The sequence below is a fragment of the Rhinopithecus bieti genome, unplaced genomic scaffold (assembly GCF_001698545.2).
Source record: "Rhinopithecus bieti isolate Rb0 unplaced genomic scaffold, ASM169854v2 scaffold_6513, whole genome shotgun sequence".
Lineage (NCBI taxonomy): Eukaryota > Metazoa > Chordata > Mammalia > Primates > Cercopithecidae > Rhinopithecus > Rhinopithecus bieti.
The window spans coordinates 681,773-702,672 of NW_016805931.1; the positions used below are offsets into that span (position 1 = coordinate 681,773).

The window sequence follows — 20,900 nt, forward strand, 5'->3', positions numbered from 1 at the left end:
CAGAATACAGAGCCCCAGATGAGTACCGGAGGACGTCTCCCACCGGCCTCCACTGACTGTCCTATAGCGCGTCCACCAGGACTAGATCAGTCTCATATACAGACCCCGCGGGATTATTCAGAGGCAGACAGACAACATATAAACAGAGCCGGCTTACTCACTTTTGCGATGACCCGTTGGCCTGGGGTCTGGTGGGCTTAGGGGCAATCCCGGACGAGCCCCCAAGATGTAATGCCCAGACCTGCGATGACCCGAAAGCAACCACCAGAGTCCAGAGACAAAGCCAAGCGGCAGGGATTGCTTTATTTCGAGTTCAAACTCGGTTCCCTCCAGCTAGGTATCAGATCCTAGGGAGAGACCCCGAGCTCGGTGTTCAGCCGTCTTTTATAGTCAGACACAAACAAGTTACAGCAAGTTACAGAGTCACTGGGGATTTTTACATTTGTAGGTTTACAATTGGCTGACATTTAAAGTTAAACATTAGTCAGTTGCTCATTGGTTCCCGCCCTTTGACCAAACCACAAACGGCCGCTTGCCCTGCTAGGGACTTTCCAGATAACCTTGTTGTTTTAGCATTAAGGGGAGTGTCCTGACTTTTCTGACCTCTGATATTCAGTATTTTTCCACTCCTCACTAAACTGCCAAATTGAAGATGGTTTGTAGCTCGTACTAGTGGCCAGCTATGAGTTGACTTTTTCCACAGCATACTGTTAGGCAGGAATCTAGAACTAACATGGCGGTGTTACCCAGCGTAGCAGGCCTTTTGTTAAAGACTTCCCTTCCTCTTTGAACACACCCTCAGACTTACATACGTCAGAGTTCCGGCTGGGCAACCACACTCCCCCATGACCTGCAGCGCACCTGCATTCCACAAGTTCGTAAACAGCAGTTTCGGTTAACAGTTTCCAAAGACTCCTTCCCCGTGACCCTTACTCAATTCCTGTCCTAGTAGTTTCAAGACCCCCCAGGCCGTTTGCACAACCAGCTTCCCTACCTCTCGGGCTATAAAAAGCCCCTACCCTCCTCCCTCAGCGCGACTTCCTCGGCCCATGCCTTTGGACCGAGGAACCTTGCCCGCCAGCCCTAATAAAAGCTATTCTCACTGCCATTTGCCTTGTGTCTTCGTTCCCGGTTCGGCTCCAGCCTCAGTTTACCCTTACACATACTAGCATTCCTGAAGTCTTTCAGTTACTCAGGGGCTACTTCTACATCAGAGTTTGCTTGAAATCTCAGTTTGAAAATTTGAGAAATTCAGTTTTTTAGCTCTAACTTGAAGTTAGATCTAACATCAGCATAATTTTTATGTTTTTCTTGTGTGTGAGCCAGTAGATCGGCTTAAACCTTTCTGAAAGTTGGTATATACTATGTATTCACCCTTAAAACTATTTTTTGATATAAGTAGCAAAAAATGAGAACCTTCATTTTTTTAGTGTGGGTAAAAGAGAGATCAGACTGTTACTGTGTCTATATAGAAAGAAGTAGACATAAGAGCATGAACAGTGTGTATTTGAGATGCTGTTAATCTGTAACCCTGCCCCCAACTCTGCCCTTGCAAGAGACATATGCTGTGGTGACTCAAGGTTTAACGGATTTGGGGCTGTACAGGGTGTGCTTTGTTAAACAAGTGCCTGAAGGCAGCTTGCTGGTTAAAAGTCATCACCATTCTCTTAATCTCAAGTACCCAGGGACACATACACTGCGGAAGGTCGCAGGGACCTCTGCCTAGGAAAGCTAGGTATTGTCCAAGGTTTCTCCCCATGTGATAGTCTGAAATACGGCCTCGTGGGAAGGGGGGAAGGGAAAGACCTGATCGTCCCCCAGTCTGACACCCATGAAGGGTCTGTGCTGAGGAGGACTAGTATAAGAGGAAAGAAGGCCTCTTGGCAGTTGAGATAGAGAAAAGCATCTGTCTCCTGCCCGTCCCTGGGCAATGGAACATAAAACCCAATTGTATGTTCTATTTATTGAGAAAGGAGAAAACTGCCTTAGGGCTGAAGGTGGGGCGTGCTAGCAGCAGTGCTGCTCTTTATGCACTAAAAGGTTTATGAAATGTTTGCATATGCATATCAAGGCACAGCACTTTTCCTTAAACTTATTCATGTCACAGAGATCTTTATTCATGTCTTACTGCTGACCTTCTCCCTACTATGATCCTATTATCCTGCCACTTCCCCTTTTCTAAGATGGTAAAGACAATGATCAATAAATACTGAGGGAACTCAGAGACCGGGTGACGGCACAGGTCCCCTGGGCCCACTTTTTCTTTCTCTATGCTTTGTCTCTGTGTCTCATTTCTTTTCTCAAGTCTCTCATTCCACCTAAGGAGAAATGCCCACAGGTGTGGAGGGGCAGGCCACCCCTTCATCTTAGGATCCTAATTATCTCTTTTATTTTTACAGTGTTATATAGTGCTTCCATTTCAAGAATAGCCATTCCCTCCTCATCTCGTTATTGTATGTGGGGTGGTTTTTTTTATTTTTTGCGACAGGGTCTGGCTCTGTTACCCAGGCTGGAGTGCAGTGGCATGATCTTGGCTCTTAAGCGATCCTCCCACCTCAGCCTCCAAGGTAGCTGGGACCACAAGCATGCACCACCATGCCCAGCTGATTTTTGTAGAGATAAGATTTTACCATGAAGCCTAGGCTGGTCTCAAACTCCTGGGACCAAACGATCCACCTGCTTCGGCCTCCCAAGGTGTTGAGATTACAGGCATGACCCACTGTGCCCCGCCTATACATGTTTTATGATTGGAAAAATGTGGTAATCAAAGCTGTAGCACACAGTACAGTGTGTCTGTTTTTACAGGCAGACAATAATTGCATTGGAACTTTCTAATACGCTGTGTGCAAACCATATTTGTTCCTAATAATATTCTTAATTTTCTTTTTATATGAAAGTAAAAGTGTCTGGTCATTTCATATCCTGAGCCTCAGAAGTAGTTTTAAGTATTCTTCAAACATTAACTGAGGCAGTTAACACTGTAGTTAAAACCGTGTGTTTGGGGGATGTCCAATGCAAAAGAAAAGTTCATATTGTGATTCAGCTGAAAAATTTTGAAGACTATGTAAGTATTTATTATCACCCTGAAAAAAAAATGACAGAATGTAGCTGTTTTTTATTTCCATTAAACTAAATTTGAATGATAGTTTAAACAAAATATTTGTATGGGCTGATGCCTAGGGTTTTAGTCAAGCAATCCAGAGGCTGTTACTATTTATTTCCAACTCTACATAAAGAACATTGTACTCTTAACTGTGAAGGATGACAAAGGATTTGCTTTCCACTGAGCAAGTGTCATTAGGAAAACTTCTATGATGAATTATCTCTTGAAACTATTTACTGTACCTCTGCCTGCCGTATGCTTTTTTTTTCAATCCTCCTCCCTCTGTATGCCACGTTTTGAAAGCAAATGCTGTCCCCACCACACATTCTCTCACATGCCTTTCAAGTAGCAGTTTAACCCTTTCTTAGCATCATCAGTGTCATGAGTGATTTTCCAGTGGATTTGTCTTTTAAAAGTATTGCTAATAATAATAGAGTAACAATTTATTAGTAATTGTTTCTGTCTTTACATTTTGGCACAATTTGAGTACCTGATACTTACTTATTTGATGAATAATGCTGAGACCCTAGTGGGAATCAGGCGCCGTGCTAGTTACAGTGTCTCTGCTCTCAAGAAAGGGTTTGTTCGGCCTAAGCTGGGGTTTAGCGGTAAGTAGTTTTAAGATACATGTGTGATTCTAACCTCAGGCCAAGCTAGACAGGAGTATTAAATTAGGGTCAGAGCATGAACTGTGGGAAACTGCTTTAGGGTATGCCAGAAAGCTGAAGGCAGAAATTCTGTTCTGGAAAATCCGCTGCTTACTGTCCTTAATGAGAATGATGCTGTTTTGTTCATCAACTGGGTAATGGTGATGTTTATTAAAATTGCTCTTAAATAAAAGCATATAGTTCCAAGTGTCCATCAATAGATGAATAAAGTGTGGTATATATTAGGTTGGTGCAAAATAAATTTGGTTTTTGCTATTCTAAATGGCAAGGTGTTCATTTTAATAAAGATTAAATGGAACAGCTTTCAGTTATAAAAAAGACATACTGACTCATGCTACAATATGGACAAACCTTGAACACATTAAGTTGAAAGAAGGCAGACACAAAGGCCACATAGTGTATAATTTCACTTATATGAGATGTCCAGAATAGGCAGATTCATAGAGACAGACAGAGCATATTAGTGGTTGCCATGGGCTGTCCAGAAGACATGTAACTGCTTTAATGGGAACAGGGTTTTGGGGGGTGGTAAAAATGCTCTACAATTAGATAATGATGATGGTTACACAAGGCTGAATATACTAAAAACCACTCAGTTGTACACTTATTTAAAATAATTTTATGGTGTGTGAATTCTATCTCCATGTGAGTTTTTCCAGAATGTAGTAAACCTCAGTATAAAAAAGGGCAGTAACTGAATTGTATACTTTAACATGGTTAAAAAGGTGGATTTTATGTTTTATATTTTACCACTATTTGAAAAACTTTTTAAAGACAATAACTAGAAAGAATTGGATTTCTCTTTCTACTCTGGCAGGACCAAAAGAAAAAAATTGTAACAAACCAGTAGGTTAATGTAGTTTGGTTTTGTTTCGGTTTTGGTCAGCTTCATTTAGCCTATGATGGGTCATGGCTTTAAAGCTTTTGTCTAGCACCTAGTCAGGCTGATGAAGCAGGATGACTTCTAAAGCTGGGCGTAAGGAGAGCCCTTAGATTACAGAGAACGATAGTAGGTAGGAGAAATGCTAGACAATTCACTACTTAGTCGTTAGTCTTCATTAATCCCTGGAGGGGTAGCCCCTGTGTTTCAGGCAGCTGTGGACACTTGGTGTTTATGCACACACCCAGTGATTTGTTGATGAGACTCTGTGGGCAACAACCACAGCCATTGTATATGCAACCTTGTGCCCAGTGGCCTAATTTGCTTGTTACCTGAAACTGTGTCAAAACTAAATTTTCCAGAAATTGAATCGAAATGTTTACAAAATGTGACATGACAGTGCTCTCTGGTCTGAATGTGCATTTACTTGCCTTAGTTTTTATCTCAGTAATTCGTATGGCTTGGTCTCTGATAACTTTTGCAGATTCTGGTTAACAGGAGTTACTAAAATTTGTGAAATAATATACAGTATTACATTGTGTTTCTTGGTACACATTTGAAGTCAGTCAAAACAATGTTTGAGAATGTGTCTGGCTCTTTAATGTCCTACGCAGCAGAGGACTTTGTAAAGGATTTCATTTCAATCCTGAATGACCTGTGAGAATCTCGTCTCAGGTAAAAGTCTAGTTATATTTTGAGCCACTACCTAATTTAATTCTCTTTGGATATAATTGTTTGCATAAACATTTAATATCTGATTGCATAGGTAATATGACATTACCCTCTCTATCCCAATTCCTACCCTCTCTCTTGACACCCAGAAGTTTCTGCAATTGGATTTCCTGTTTCACTGCAAGTCAGTATTGGAGCCTGCATTCCTAGCAGCTGAGAATAGAAATAACAAATAATTATTATTAATTTAATAATAGTGTAAATAGTTCATTGTTCCTACAGATTGCATTTTGAGAACTGGTATTCCTAATGTATTTCATATATTAAAAATGAAGTCACAAGCATTTTAGATTTAGGCAGGTAGCACTTAGAGAAAGGATCTCAGAATCTCTGCCCCTCTTTGCACAAGTCTAGCAAAACTGAAACTATGTTTATAGCTCCAGCTTTGATACAAACACTTTTTTCAGACAGATTCTAGACCCATAGGAAAAGGCTTCTTTCCTTGTGCTCCTTGAGAACACTCTGTAAAGAACGCACTAATGAAAGAATCTAAAGTCAAAAAGAATGAATGCATCTTTAAAATGACAAATTTTATCTGTTACTCTCCTACTAAAAACAGTCTGTTGCATTCTATGAGATGGTGTGGTGTCCAGATGCCTCACTAGGCCACTCAGGGTCCTTGAATGGCTGCGGTTTGCCAGGCTTTTCTGCATTGTCATGGTGGTCCTTCCCTTGTTGATACTGCTTGGTTCTTACACAGATTATGTCATCCTTGTAGCCTTCACCCAAAGTTGCTCCCTCCTCCTAGGGCATTTTGTTTTCCTGCTTAATACCAAGTGTCAGCACGTTAGTAGTAAACAGGTATCTCTCTACCATTAGTCAAAGGTGGGAGTTAAGCCTTTCATCTTTGTAGCCTTCCCCAGTACCTAACAGGTTTGCTACCTGATTTACTTCATAGGAAGTCCCTCAGAGTATTATCCTTTGTTCTCCTGCCTTGCCTCTTAACAAAAATTCTGCTGTTCCTGATTATTTCCATTTTACCAGTGTTTTGTTCCTTTTCTATCCAGGCAGCATAATTCGTTGTATGAGGCGCCTGGAAGAATTGCTTCGACAAATGTGTCAAGCAGCAAAAGCCATTGGAAACACTGAGCTGGAAAATAAATTTGCAGAAGGTCAGTATCAAATGCATAAGCTGTTTCTAATTTAGACAATTTTGTGAAGCAAATCTTGAGCCCTGGACCACAACCCAGGAGGACATTTTGAGATGTTCTTCACTGCATTGTCATGGAGAGCTATCTACTAGTGTTTCTATAAAATTTAGTGTGTTGGGGGAAAAGTTGAGATTTTACATATACATCCATTTACATATATTAATTGTACACTACATGCCAGGCATTGTTTTAAGCACTAGGGAATATAGTGAACAGAAAGACACCCCTGCCTTCATGGAGTTTACATTCTAGTGTGGGGAGATAGTAAGTCAACAATTTATCAGACAGTGATAAAGTCTATAAGCAGAAAAGACAATAGAATTGGCAGATGGATACAAGGGTCTAGGGCCTCCACAGGGAAGGTGGCAGTTAAGCCCCTTGGTGTATGCTTAATATACATGAACACCAGCAAGAGGCCAGTATGGCTGGAGTAGAATGGGTGGTGAGTAAAGTAGTAGGGGTTGAAGTGAGAAATTTCCTAGCCGCAGGCTTCTCAACTCTGCAGTGATTGGAGGTGTGGAGCTTGGGAGTGACCTGCCCTAACTTGGACTTTACAAGGTAATTCTTGCTCTTACCTTCAGGGCAAGTCTGTAGAGTAGCACAGTAGAAGCGGGGAGACCAGATCAAGAAAGGATGGCTAAACCAAGGTAGTAGTAATGGGGTGGTGTGGGGGGACAAGGGGCATAAGCATGTCTGTAAATAGTTTTGTCATGTCTACTGAATCTTGACCAAGAAAAAGGACTAAGTTATAACCACATGGTTGCTGAGTCAGTCAATGCTAGTGATTTCTATTAACAACTTAGTGTCCTAAGAAGAGGTTTGCAAAAGCTGGCTTATATTTCCACATTGTTGATAAATGCAGGCCTGTTTAATGATTCAGAGTTGAAGTGTAGGTGTCAAAAGTTTAAAAAATAATTTGTAATCAAAATTTGTATTTGTCCTTCCTAAGCCTAGAAAAACTTTAGCATGGGAACTGAAAAAAACAGTGTCTTCTGATATAGGTTGAAAATCCAAGTCTTTGGATTTACATTTCTTTAGACAGACAGTTTAGTCCTTCCTAGAATTTATTTTTTTATTTTATTTTTTATTTTATTTTTTATTATTTTTATATTTTTTTGTGGAGACAGAGTGGTATTTACATATATTTCGCTCTTGTTGCCCAGGGTGGAGTGCAGTGGTGCGATCTCAGCTCACTGCAACCTCTGCCTCAAGTGATTCTCCTGCCTCAGCCTCCCAAGTAGCTGCAACTACAGGCATGCGCAACCATGCCTGGCTAATTTTGTATTTCTAGTAGAGACGGGGTCTCTCCATGTTGGTCAGGCTTGTCTTGAACTCCCAACCTCAGGTGATCCTCCCGCCTCGGCCTCCCAAAGTGCTGGGATTACAGGCATGAGTCACTGCGCCCGACCTAGAATTTATCTTTTTAAACAGTTCTAGATACCGCCTTCCTGACCAGCCCCCATGGAGTATTTCAGAGTCAAAAGAAGAGGGGTCTGGCTTCTGTTTTCCACCTCACCGAGGTGGCTGCACATTCCTCTAGGTGTTCAGCAAGGTGTTTGACTTTCCAGGCTGCTCTCTCACCAGTTCAATCAGGGTTTAAAACTTCGGTAGAGACAGGTTAGGTGTTTTGTGGTCTTGAAAGTTTAAACCTTACTTTCTTTTCTCTTAGGAATCACCAAAATCAAGAGAGATATTGTGTTTGCTGCCAGCCTCTACTTGTAGAGTCAGCTAAAGGAATGTGAGATTTTAAATTATTCACCACCTGTTTTGATTACAGTTGACTACAAATGCCTACAAGTGTGGATTTGGTTGTCCCATACATTTTTAATGTGTATTTAAATCAGACATCATTCATGGAAAGCATATTACATACATGTTTATACATAAGCATTACATTTTTTAATAAAAATGTATACAGGTGGGGCACTGTTTTGGTGGAAGGCTTGGAGTTTTTTAAATGAATTTAGAGCTATTAGATAACCACTGTGTTAAAGGTAACTATGTACACACAAAGTGGGCATCCAAGAGGCATAGCAGCAGTAGCAGTCTTTAAAGGCTTATACACTGGGAAGAAAGATGCATCCTCTTGTCTTGTGGCAATCCTTTTCCTTTAGAAAACAGGCCAGCTTCACCTGGGCACCCTGCTGCCCTTCAAGGCTGGTGATTGCTCTGATAGTGATTCCCCGTTGTTGTTGTTTCATGCAGAGTTGTGTGAGAGTCCTCCTCTTTTCTTTCTTTAAAAGAAGTTCTTTCTTTGAAGAAATCCGATACATATACAGCCTGCAGTGCAAAATATTTAATTTAGATCAAGTTAAAACTTGTGATCAACAGCATCCTGAGATAAATATAAAGAAAAGGATGTACTTTGGGGTGTACAGATTAAGCATATAAAAAATTAGAGACTAACTGGGATTTTTTAAAGATTATTCCAAATTAAGAGTTGCTTTGTTTGTTCTGTCTTCCAGCAAATAGCTTCATTTTGCTCCATACTTAATAAAGAGTTTTTCTACATGTGAATTGAGTCTTTTTGTCAATTTATACCCCCCTAAAAAAATATTTCTAGCCAGAGCTTTTACAATAAAATACTAAGATTTTACAAAATACCAAGTTTTACAAAGAGTAACCTAGTTTTTAACCTGCTGTGTATCCTGAAGTGACTTTTAATAACACTGAGATTCTTGCCCACTGCACAGTTTTCTCACTGGGGATTTTTTTTTTTTCTCTATTTACTTATCTAAATGTTTAACAATATCAAGATGTAGGCTGTTGACCTGTATACTTACAACTAATACTGCAACCAGAGCTCCCTGAATGAGTCCAGTCAACACATCACTCCAGTGGTGTTTGTAATCAGAAACTCGAGAAAGGCCCACATAAATGGATACGGCAACAAGACCAAATTGCAGTGTGGGGCGTAAGAGTCTTGCCCAGTCTCCCTTCATCCTGGCTTGAAGATAAAGCTAAAAGAAAAGAATAGAGAACGTAGTTTATTTAACATAACAACGCAAAAGTTTTATATTAAGGAAGGGTTGGCATTTAAAATGATTATCGAAGTATTATTATATAGGGAACAGGACTTCTAGGCAAACATTCATGTACGCATTAATGCCTAAATGTTAATCCTTTAAAGAAACAAAATCGTTGCCCTACTAACTTGTTCAGAAGAATCTATTGCCAGTCTAGCTGTAACACCCTTCAAACTGTATACAAACAAGTGTTACCTTGTTTATGGTTTTCTAAACAGGATTTCAGGGACAGTTCCTCCCCTTCCAATTTGGGTTATAATTCTGATAGTCAAGACCAGTGCCTGCCATTGGTTTTTTTGTTTGTTTGTTTTCCTTAAAGAAATGGGGCTTTGCCCTGTTGCCCAGACTGGAGTGCAGTGGTGTAGTCATAGCTCACTGCATCCTCAAACTCCTGGGCTCAAGCAGTCCTTCCATCTCAGCTTCCCAAGCAGGTGGGACTATAGGTACATGCCACTGAGCCCAGCTAATTGTTTTCATTTTTATTTTTTGTAGAGATGGGGGTCTCGCTATGTTGCGCAGGCTAGTCTGAAACTCCTCGTCTCAAGCAACCCGCCTGCATTGGCCTCTCAAAGTGCTGGGATTACAGACATGCGCCACCGCCTGACCCAGTATCGTCATTAATTCTGAGTCTTGGGATAAAGTGCTAGCATTCTGGGCACAGGTTGCCCTTGCTCTGGGCAACCTGTGGGACTATTTGATTAATTCACCAAAGAGAGCTCTTCTACCCTCCAACTATTTAACAAGGCAACTGAGACTAAATAATCTGTATTTGCAAGTAATATAGGTTGTAGGTTAGTTATGATCCAGCAAAGAAGTGTATTCTTTCAGTAGTACCTGTACCCCCTTTAAGTTCTGTGACTTTTCTGTACACTAATCAGACCTAAGAAATTTCCCTTTCTCGTGTCAGTCTGCCTTTGACTTTGGGTGCATCCCTAAAGATTTTATACAGAAATGATTCTTTTTAGGGAGTCCAATAACAATATAATTTTTAACATTCCGTTTAAAATTCTGTTCAGTAATTTATGACTCGTAGACTTAATTAAATGCAGTCCTTAGAAAACAATATACATAGCTCTCCCCATGGACACTGCCTATTTAAAATAGATGACACAAATCAATTCCCAGCTCTCTGGGCACTGCCATGGGTGTTCAGTTCCCAAAAGCTGGCAAAGACCCAGGGCTTATCTAATTTTATCAAGTACTTAGTGTAAACCATCTAGTTCTAAAAGAACACACCAGCTGTTTAACTGAGTCTGACTCATCAGCCAGTTTAAGTACCACTGGCTTTCTGCAGAATTGTTATTTTTGTTTGTTGTTCAAGCTGAGAAAAAAGTGAGTTGTAAAATCAAACATATCAACTCTAAAATGGACTTAAGCTAGTCCCATGCTACTTCCAACCTGAAGGAAACTCAGAGCCAGGACATCAAGGCCTTTCCTCTTTCAAGATTCTAAAATCCCTGTAGCAATATTTTCATTCTAAGAACCCTGACTTTAACTGTAGGTAGCCTGCAAACTCATATTGAGTATTATTTTCTCCAGATTGCTTCCCCAACGTGCCAGTGAAAAGAATTAACATTTACTTACATCATCAGTAATCAACTAAGCTCCAACACTTTTTGTGGGGAGGAGGGGTGGAGGGGACAGACTTTCGCTCTTGTTGCCCAGGCTGGAGTGCAGTGGTGCAATCTCGGCTCACTGCAACCTCCGCCTCCCGGGTTCAAGCGATCCTCCTGCCTCAGCCTCCCGAGTAGCTGGGATTACAGGCACCTGCCACCACGCCCAGGTAATTTTCTGTATTTTTAGTAGTGACAGGGTTTCACTATGTTGGTCAGGCTGGTCTCGAACTCATGACCTCAGGCGATCCACCTACCTCAGCCTCCCAAAGTGCTGGGATTACAGGCGTGAGCCACCACACCCAGCATGCTCCAACACTTTGAAGTGAAGTCTTTCCCCCTATAAATAGCTGGTTTTCTCCTTGCACATCTACCCAAGAATAGAGGTTTCCCCCATCAGTGAAACTCTGACCATAGACGCAGAAATTATTTCACCATGAGAGTTCTGGGTTTCCCCAGTTGCGGTTCTGTACCTAACCTTGTGCTCTAGGGTTTGGCTTCTCTAGTGACAAATAGTCATGGCCTGAGTGTGATTCCTACGTGCCTATACTGTGTTTCCCTGGGTCAGGGTACTCGGTGTAGCTCTGTGAAGACTTCCATTTCTGCAGAGCTCAAGAAAGTGGACACCCTGAATTTCTCAGACCTTGGGTCAACTTGAGTTCCACAGCTGACATGCCCAGAAATCCAGACTGGCTTTTCCCCTCCCATCTTGCCAGCAAAAGTTTCCTATATGAGTAGGTTCAACAAAGGTAAAAGGTAGTGTCTTTCTGGTGGTTCTGCTTTGATTGTGAGCAAAGCAAACACTTGACATGACTTCCTTTAAAAGAAAGTCCATTCCGTTAGCTTTCCCTAACTGCCACTGAAAAGTTGAATGTCTGAAGCTTCTCAGTACTGTTCTATTAGAACTAGATAGAGGGGACATAGCTCATGTTTCAGTGTCAAGGCTAATAGCAAAAAGGCTGTATAGGTTCCTTCCTTTGCAGATTCCACTCTTCTCTCCTCCCCATACATGCCATTTGCCAACCTTATCGATTAAACCCATTCTAGGTAAGCCATTCAGTTACTTCTGTTTTAAGAGTTAGAACTTACAGAGCTCGATGACCAATACAGTGTGTGGTACCAGACAGGCTCAGGAGCAACATGATTACTTTTAAATTCCCCTTCTAGGTGGAATTGCCCATTCACAGTCAGTCCTATTTGGACCACATAGCCCTGCCTTCTCCCTGCGTACCCATATCTCCCTGCACTGACTAGATGACTTACACCAGATGTCACCCAGAGATCTGCTGGGCTGTATTTTGTCTCTGGAATTTATACCAGAAATATGAAGGTATTCTCTAATTTCAAAAGTAGTAGGAAGATGCCTAATGGGTACATAAATGGTAGAGGACAGCAAGCCATTTAGTAGAAAACAATGGAGTGGGTTTCAAGATGGCTGACTAAAGTGCCCCTGGTACTTGCTTTCTTCTTGAAGAACCACCAAAACAGTACTAGATAAATCACACTTTGAATAGATCACCTAAGACAGACTGCTGGAATTTAACACCAGAATGACAGGAAACACCTGAGGCAAGTAAGGAGAGGGAAGCAAGGCAGGGTGCTTGGCAGGGATTGGTTGGGGAGGCTCCCGCATGCTGGAGAAAGGTAAGTGACCTCCAACAGTCAGCATCCACATTCCCATTGTGAAGTCCTGCAATCCCAGCCATAGGAGAAACCCTCAACCCACACAAATAGGGAGCCTGGGGACTGCATGATGGCACTGCTCCAGATAGGGAGCTCATCCCTGCCCTCTCCCCTGCCCCACCCTCTCCCCTGCGCCAGTCCTAAGCAGCTACAGCAGGGCACCATTTTGAGAGCCCAGCCCCCAGCAGACTGCATCCTTCCCTGAGGCCCAACAGTCCCTGCATATCCACATCTCTGGAACCCCATTAAAGTCCCCCACCCACAGCTAGGTGCTGCCGTAGGGCCAAAGTATACAAGCCACTAGCAGTGAGCCAGCAGAGCCACTACTGTGCATTGTCAAGCCTGATTACAGGCTACCCTGCCCCACAGATACCATCTGGGGCCAAAGTGCATGCTCCCAACCACCTGTTTATGGCTGCTGCCACAGAAAAACACCCCTACCTACCACGGCCAAGTCCTATACACACCACTGAGGGACCTATCCAGCCTGGCTCCACGTACCCCCGTGCCCAAGCACAACCATCGGGCGTTGGAGGATGCACCTATCATTAACACCTGAGCACTCCTTCCAGGGGCCTCAGGAAGGGACCACCCAACCTACTGCTACCACCACCCACTGTACCACCTATGGGGCCTGGGGGCTAGCCACCCAGCCATCACAGTCACCACCAACACCAGCGCAAACCACTTGAGAATCAGGGTTGTCCTGCCACTGCCCGCACCACACCTGCTGTCTATGGGCAGCAAGCCCGAGGATCTGCCCACCATGCTACTGCTGGCATCCAAGCAAGCTTCCTGGAGGCCCAAGAATCAGCTCACCTGGACCCTCTAACATCACTGCCAGCATACACTGCCCCGGGGCCTAAGGACAGGCATGCTCAGCCTGCTGCTGCCACTCTTGGGGCTGGAGGATGGGCCCACCTGATGTTCCCACCTCCAGCAAATGCTTCCTTGCAGCAACTAACAACTGCACCTTAAGCTGCTGAGGAAATCACACACAACTGATACTGTCTACAGCCAAAGAAATCGTACTGAGACTACACTAATGCATGCACCTGGAATCAAAGCCAAAGTGATGTACCCAACCAACACCACAGATAGATACATCTTACGGAAAATATCCTCCCCTATGAAGGCAAATTCAAAAAATTGGAAGAAGTGACTGTTAAAGCAGATGTACAGATACCGAAATATGGATTCAAGAAACATGAAGAAGGAAATACGACACTTCCAAAGGAACATGGTAATTTTCTAGCAACAGATTCCAATGAAGAAATGTGTGAAATCTCAGAAAAAGAATTCAAAATAATGATTCAAAAAAAATTGAAAAAGCTCAATGAGATACAAGAAAACACAGAAATCAGAAAATAATACAAAGAAATCAGAAAAACCATTTAGGATATGAATGAGAAACTTCCCAAAGAGCTAGATATAAAAAAAATTTTCTGAAACTGAAGAATTCATTGAATGAAATGCAAAATAGATCCAACAGTTTCAACGATAGACTGTGTCAAGCAGAACTTTATAACTTAAAAATAGGTCTTTTGAACCCAGACAGATAAAAATAAGGAAGAATGAGCAACAGCTATGTGACATATGTGACACCATAAAGTGATCAAATATTCAAATTTCTGGTGTCTCAGAAAACAGAGAGAAAACAAAAGGGATAGGAAACCTATAAGTAATACCTGAAAACTTCGCAAGTCCAGCAAGAGATTTAGACACCCAGATACAGGAAGCTTAGAGAACTCCAAACAGATGCAATTTAAAAATTCATGGCATATTACAGTCAGACTGTCAAAAGTCAGAGAATAAAACAGCAAGAGAAAAGTATCAAGTCACTTAGAAGGGGAACACCTATCAGACTAACAGTGAATTTCTCAGCAGCCACCTTACAGGCTAGGAGAAAATGGGATGATGTACTGAATGTGCTGAAAGAAAAATAAAGCCCACCAGACAAAGACTAATCTCAGATCATGATGGAATAAAACTATAAATCAATAATGAGGAACTTGGGAAATTGTACAAATGCATGAAAATTAAACAACATGCTCCTGAATGACCACTGGGTCAAGGAAGAAATGAAGAAGGAAATAAAAAATTTCTTGCAACAAATGAAAATAGAGACAGGACCGAAACTCAAAAGCAATGCTAGGAGGTAAATTAATACCAATAAATGCCTACATCAAAAATCTAGAAAGATTTCAGTAAATAATCTAACAATGCACCTCAAGGTAGTAGAAAAACAAGAACAAACTCAAAATTGGTGGAAGGAAATACTAAAGAGCAGAGCAGAACTAAACAAAATGAACTTTTAAAAGTACAAAGGATCAACAAAAAAAAAGTTGCTTTTATGAAAGGATAAACAAAATCGACGAGAAAAAACCCAAATAAATTCAGAAATGAAAAAGACATTACAACTGATAACACAGAAATACAAAAGAACATCTGAGACTATCTCCAATCATCTATTTGGAGATAGGCTCTCACTGTTGCCCAGGCTGGAGCACAGTGGTGTGATCATCACTCACTGTAACCTCAGCCTCCTGGGTTCAAGTGATCCTCCCGCCTCAGCCTTCTGAACAGCTGGGACTACAGGAGCGTGCCAGCATGCCTGACTGATTTTTCTTTTTCTTTTTTGGTGGAGACAGGGATACCTGTTTTGGATAAGACAAGGATGCCTATTTTGACCCCTCCTATTCAGCATAGCAGTGAAGACCTAACCCTGAGCAATGAGGCAAGAAAAGGAAATAAAGGGGCCAGGGGTGGTGGCTCATGCCTGTAATCCCAGCACTTTGGAAGGCCAAGGTGGGCAGATCGCCTGAGGTCAGGAGTTCAAAACAGCCTGGGCAACTTGGTGACACCCCATCTCTACAAAAAAAATACGAAAAATTAGCCAGGCTCGGTGGCATGCGCCTGTGATCCCAGCTATTTGGGACGCTGAGTTGGAAGGATCACTGCTTAAGCCCAGGACAATTAGGTTGCAGTGAGCTGAGATCGTGCCACTGCACTGCAGCCTGGGTGATAGGGAGACCTTGTCTCGAAAAGAAAAAAAATAAAGGCATCCAAGTTGTAAAACAGGAAATCAAACTGTCCCTCTTTGCAGACAATATGATCTTATATGTAGAAAAACCTAAAGACTCTACCAAAAAACTCTTAGATCTGATAAATTCAGCAAAATTAAAGGATACAAAATCAACATACAAAAATCTCCAGCTTTTTTTTTTTTTTTTTTTTTTTTTGACAGAGTCTCGCTCTGTCACCCAGGCTGGAGTGCAGTAGCACAATCTCAGCTCACTGCAACCTCCGCCTCCCAGGTTCAAGCAATTCTCCTGCCTCAGCCTCCTGAGTAGCTGGGACTACAGGCGCATGCCACCACGCCTGGCTAATTTTTTCCATTTCCAGTAGAGACAGGGTTTCACTGTGTTAGCTAGGATGGTCTTGATCTCCTGACCTCATGATTTGCCTGCCTCATCCTCCCAAAGTGCTGGGACTAACAGGTGTGAGCCACCATGCCCGCCAATCTCTAGCATTTCTATGCAACAATAGTGAATTAGCAGAGAAAGAAATCAAGGTCAGGCCTGGCACTGTGGCTCACGCCTGTAATCCCAGCACTTTGGGAGGCCGAAGCAGGTGGATCACTTGAGGTCAGGAGTTCAAAACCAGCCTGGCCAACATGGTGAAACCCTGTCTCTACTAAAAATACAAGAATCAGCCAGGTCTATGCCTGTAATCCTAGCTACTGGGGAGACTGAGGCAGGAGAATCGCTTGAACTTGGGAGGTGAAGGTTGCAGTGAGTTGTGATCGCACCACTGCACTCCAGCCTGGGAAACAAAGCGAGACTCCGTCTCAAAAAAAAAAAGAAAAGAAAAGAAATCAAGAGAGCAATCCCATTAACAATAGCTACAAAAAGAGAAAAGAAAAAAAGAAAAGAAGCTAGGGATCTATTTAACCAAGGAGGTGAAAGAACTCTACAAAGGAAACTACAAAACACTGGTGAAAGAAAATGCAGAGAACAGAAACAGATGGAAAGATATCCCATGCATAAAGATCAGAAGAATTAATATGGTTAAAATGACCAAACTACCCAAAGCAATGTACAGATTCAGTGCAACCCCTGTCAAAACACCAATGACATTTTGTACAGAACTAGAAAAAAAATCCTAACATTCATACAGAATTAAAAAAGAGCCAGAGTAGCCAGAGTAATACTGAGCAAAATGAAAAAAAAAAAGCTTAGAGGCATCACACTACCTGACTTCATATTACAAGGCTATAGTAACCAAAACAGCACAGTATTGGTATAAAAACAGACTCATCAGCAACCAATGAAACAATAGATTCCAGAAATAAATCCACGTATTTACAGCCAACTGACTTTTGACAGAGGTGCCAAGAACATACAATAGAGACACTCTCGTCAATAAATGGTGCTGGGAAAATTGGATATCCATATGCAGAAGAATGAAATTGAACCCCTATCTCTCAAGTAAGATGGATTACAGACTTAAATGTAAGACCTGAAACAATAAAACTAATAGAAGAAAACATAACTTCAGGATATTGGTCTGGGCAAAGATTTTATGGCTAAGACCTTGAACACAGAGGCAACAAAAACAAAAATAGACAAATGGGATTATATTAAACTAAAAACCTTCTGCACAGCAAAGGAAACAATCAGGAGAAGAAAGAATCTGTTGAATGGGAGAAAATATTTGCCAAGTATTTATCCAGCAAGGAGCCAATATGCAGAACATATAAGGAACTCAAATAACTCAATGGTAGAAAACCAAATACTCCCACTGAAAAGTGGGCATGGGGCATGAATAGACAATTCTCAAAAGAAGATGTACAAATGGCCAATAGGTATATGAAAAAATTATCAATATCACTAACCAGGGAAATGCAAGTCAAAACCACAATCTTACCCCAGTTAGAATGGCCATTATTAAAAAGACCAAAAAAACATAAAGAGATGCAGGTGAGGATGCAGAGAAAAGGAACTCTTCTACACTGCTGCTCAGAATATAAATTAGTACAGCCACCAGGGAAGGCAGAAAAGGGGGCCTAATCCAGGGAACTATCCTGAGGGAGATGTGCAGTGGTAACTGGGCTTTTTAAAGGGTATTAATACAAGAGATCACCTGGATCAGGGAGAATGGATGTGGGAGAATCTCCAGTCAGCTGCCCATACCAAAAAATGCTTTCCTTCCTTACTTAAAAAGGATGACTACTTCTACTATTTGTAGTCTCTGCTCCCAAATTTGGAGGCTGTCCTGAAATGCATCAAGAGTAAATGTCATTTGTCAAAAGAACACTTGAGTGTGCCACTGTGATCCCTGCTATAACGTACAGGAACACACTGTAGAACAGGTATGGAAGAGACATGGGTTTCCAGGACATACAAATTTAAAATGAAGGTTAATAGGAAAAACAGATACATCATACTTCTGACCTTCACACTCCTCCCTCCCCCATTTTCATCTATTAAAACGGGCTGGATATACAAATACCACAGGAATACAACATATGGCAAGGAAGTCAACCCTGAGGCCTCAGAAGGAAACCATAGTTAGGCTATTTCTATTCCTCCCTGTTTCTTTCTAGAGAGACTCAAAGTAAGAGCTCAGAGCAAATCAGATAACACCACTGACTGTACACAGCCCAGTTTTCAAAAGCAGAAGCTAGTGTGAGAGGAATCAGCCTTAGAAATCTACCAACATCCTCTAGGAATGCCCTCACTGGAACTAGGCATCGCTACTGGCCCTTGAGAAAAGGAAGGTTCCAGGTGTGTTTTTTCTCTCCAAAAGAGCAAAATTAGCAATGGTAAACCTCCTGAGCTTCTCTTCCAGGTAGGACTTCTGGTCTGCAGGAAGTCTTCCCCTACTGCTTTATGACTGCCCTAGTTATAAACCCCCTTTGCACGATTGGCAGTCCTGCTAGCTGCACTTCTTTTCCTCCTTGTTCATCTTGCTGTTCTGCATCAAAGCTTCCTGGGGCTTGTCCTGTCACTGTAGTATCACAGTGGGAAGCCTTTGCCTCTGGCGAGCACTTCAGTGAAGAACTGCAGGTTATTGCTTCGATTCTGTCCTTTCCTCCCTTTCCCTATTTCTCGTTATGAATGTGCTACTTTAGAGCTTTCTTTACCAGAAAAGTGAATGTTAGGATTGAGAGGGATTCAGAGGCTAGAATCTCTTATCAAGCAGTACCCACTCAGGAAAACCCCAGATAAGCGCTTAGTGCTGGGTCATGTATTCTGTCTCTCTCAGCAAAGTAAAGCTTTCCACTCAAAATACGATGGAGACAAGCTACTGTCTTTAATAATTTTTTTTTTTTTTTTTTTTGAGACAGAGGGCCGGGCGCAGTGGCTCACACCTGTAATCCCAGCACTCTGGGAGGCCGAGGCAGGTGGATCACCTGAGGTCAGGAGTTCGTGACCAGCCAGACCAATATGGTGAAACCCCGTTTCTACTAAAAATACAAAAAATTAGCCAGACATTGTGGCATGCGACTGAGGCTATTGCTACTCAGCTACTCGGGAGGCTGAGACAGGAGAACTGCTTGAACCCGGGAGGCGGAGGTTGCAGTGAGCCATGATCGCACCACTGCACTCCAGCCTGGGCGACAGAGCGAGACTCCGTCTCAAAAAAAAAAAAAAAAAAAAAGCTTCTTAGCTGGGATATTACTAGAGATTCATACAAGCCATTTCCTATTTCTTAGAGCAATAAGAGCACCAAGCATCGCATTGCTCAAAATAACCAGGTGTTCAAGCCCAGAAAGGAGGGTTGCAGAAAGCTGGCCATTCCCCTTGCAGGCAGCAAATGCTTCACTGAGAAGTGCAGAGGCCTTCCTCCTAATCCCAAATGATATGGGTTGGCTGTGTCCCAACCCAAATCTCATCTTGAATTCCCACATGTTGTGGGAGGGAGCTAGTGGGAGGTAATTGAATCATGGGGGCAAGTCTTTCCCATGCTGTTCTTGTGGCGGTGATTAAGTCTCACGAGATCTGATGGCTTTATAAGGTGGAGTGTCCCTGCGAAAGCTTTCTCTGCCTGCCACCATCCACATAAGATGTAACTTGCGCCTTCTCGCCTTCTGCCATGATTGTGAGGCCTCCTAAGCCACGTGGAACCGGGAGTCCAATTAAACCTCTTTCTTGTGTAAATTGCCCAGTATTGGGTATGTCTTTATCAGCAGCATGAAAACAGACTAATAAACCAACACTCCAAAACATGTGGCTCCGCCTGTGAAGGGCCTCAGGATAGTTTTATACAGTGCACAAAGAAGATCTGGTCAAAACAAACGGAATACTCTTCATTACACAGAGCCACATCAGGAAGAAATTACAAGGTAGGCCCATTTTTTCTTTTGTGTAAAAGTTAATATTTAAAAAAAAAACTAGAAAATTCAACATCTGTGATACTACTTAAGCATTCTTTCATTCTTTCACTATCACTGAAGGGTGGTGCTATTGCCTAGATGTTTGTGTTACCCCAAAATTTGTATACTGAATGCCTAACCCCCACGAGGCAATGGGATTAGGAAAATAGGACTTCTGTAGGTGATTAGGTCATAAGGGGTTAACCCTCATGAAAGGGATTAATGAACTAGTAAGAGACACAGGGGAGCTCCCTTGCCCCTTGCAATGTGTGAGGACATTCTACAACCTGGAAGAAAGCCCCACCATTACCCAACCATGCTGGCACCCTAATCTTAGACTTCCAGCTTCCAGACTGACAAATTTGTTTTTTATAAACCACTCAGTCTGCTGCAATTGGTTACAGCAGCCCAAACTAAGACAGGAAGGATATAACCATTTTTGGTTGAAATTTCTGAAACATTTAACTTCCATTAAAGGATCTAATTAGAATATCTCACCTTTAAAATAAATAATTGTTAAACAAGATATTTTTTGAAGCTGTTTTATTCGATTTTGCCTTTCCTTGACTAATCTTGTTAACACTTCTTAACTGTAAAATGTTATTATTGTCTCATAGCCTCTAAATATTCTGTTGTTAATAAAGAGGGTTTTTTTTTTTTTTT

General features: G+C 42.0%; 2 protein-coding genes across 3 annotated transcripts in view; one reads left to right on the forward strand and one right to left on the reverse strand.

Moving 5' to 3' along the window:
* The window catches only part of MTREX (Mtr4 exosome RNA helicase), a 127,634-nt gene extending 119,160 nt beyond the window's left edge, over nucleotides 1-8,474 (forward strand). The window contains 2 exon segments of the mRNA XM_017874186.1: nucleotides 6,391-6,495; nucleotides 8,204-8,474. Of these exon segments, the coding sequence (XP_017729675.1) occupies nucleotides 6,391-6,495; nucleotides 8,204-8,256 (158 nt within the window). The 3' untranslated portion in view covers nucleotides 8,257-8,474.
* PLPP1 (phospholipid phosphatase 1) overlaps nucleotides 8,335-20,900 on the reverse strand; it is a 115,878-nt gene continuing 103,312 nt past the window's right edge. For both annotated transcript variants that reach the window (XM_017874191.1, XM_017874189.1), the window contains exons 5-6: nucleotides 9,318-9,494; nucleotides 8,335-8,814 (exon numbers count right to left, since the gene is read on the reverse strand). In XM_017874191.1, the coding sequence (XP_017729680.1) occupies nucleotides 8,686-8,814; nucleotides 9,318-9,494 (306 nt within the window). In that variant the 3' untranslated portion in view covers nucleotides 8,335-8,685. The remainder of the gene's footprint in view (nucleotides 8,815-9,317; nucleotides 9,495-20,900) is intronic.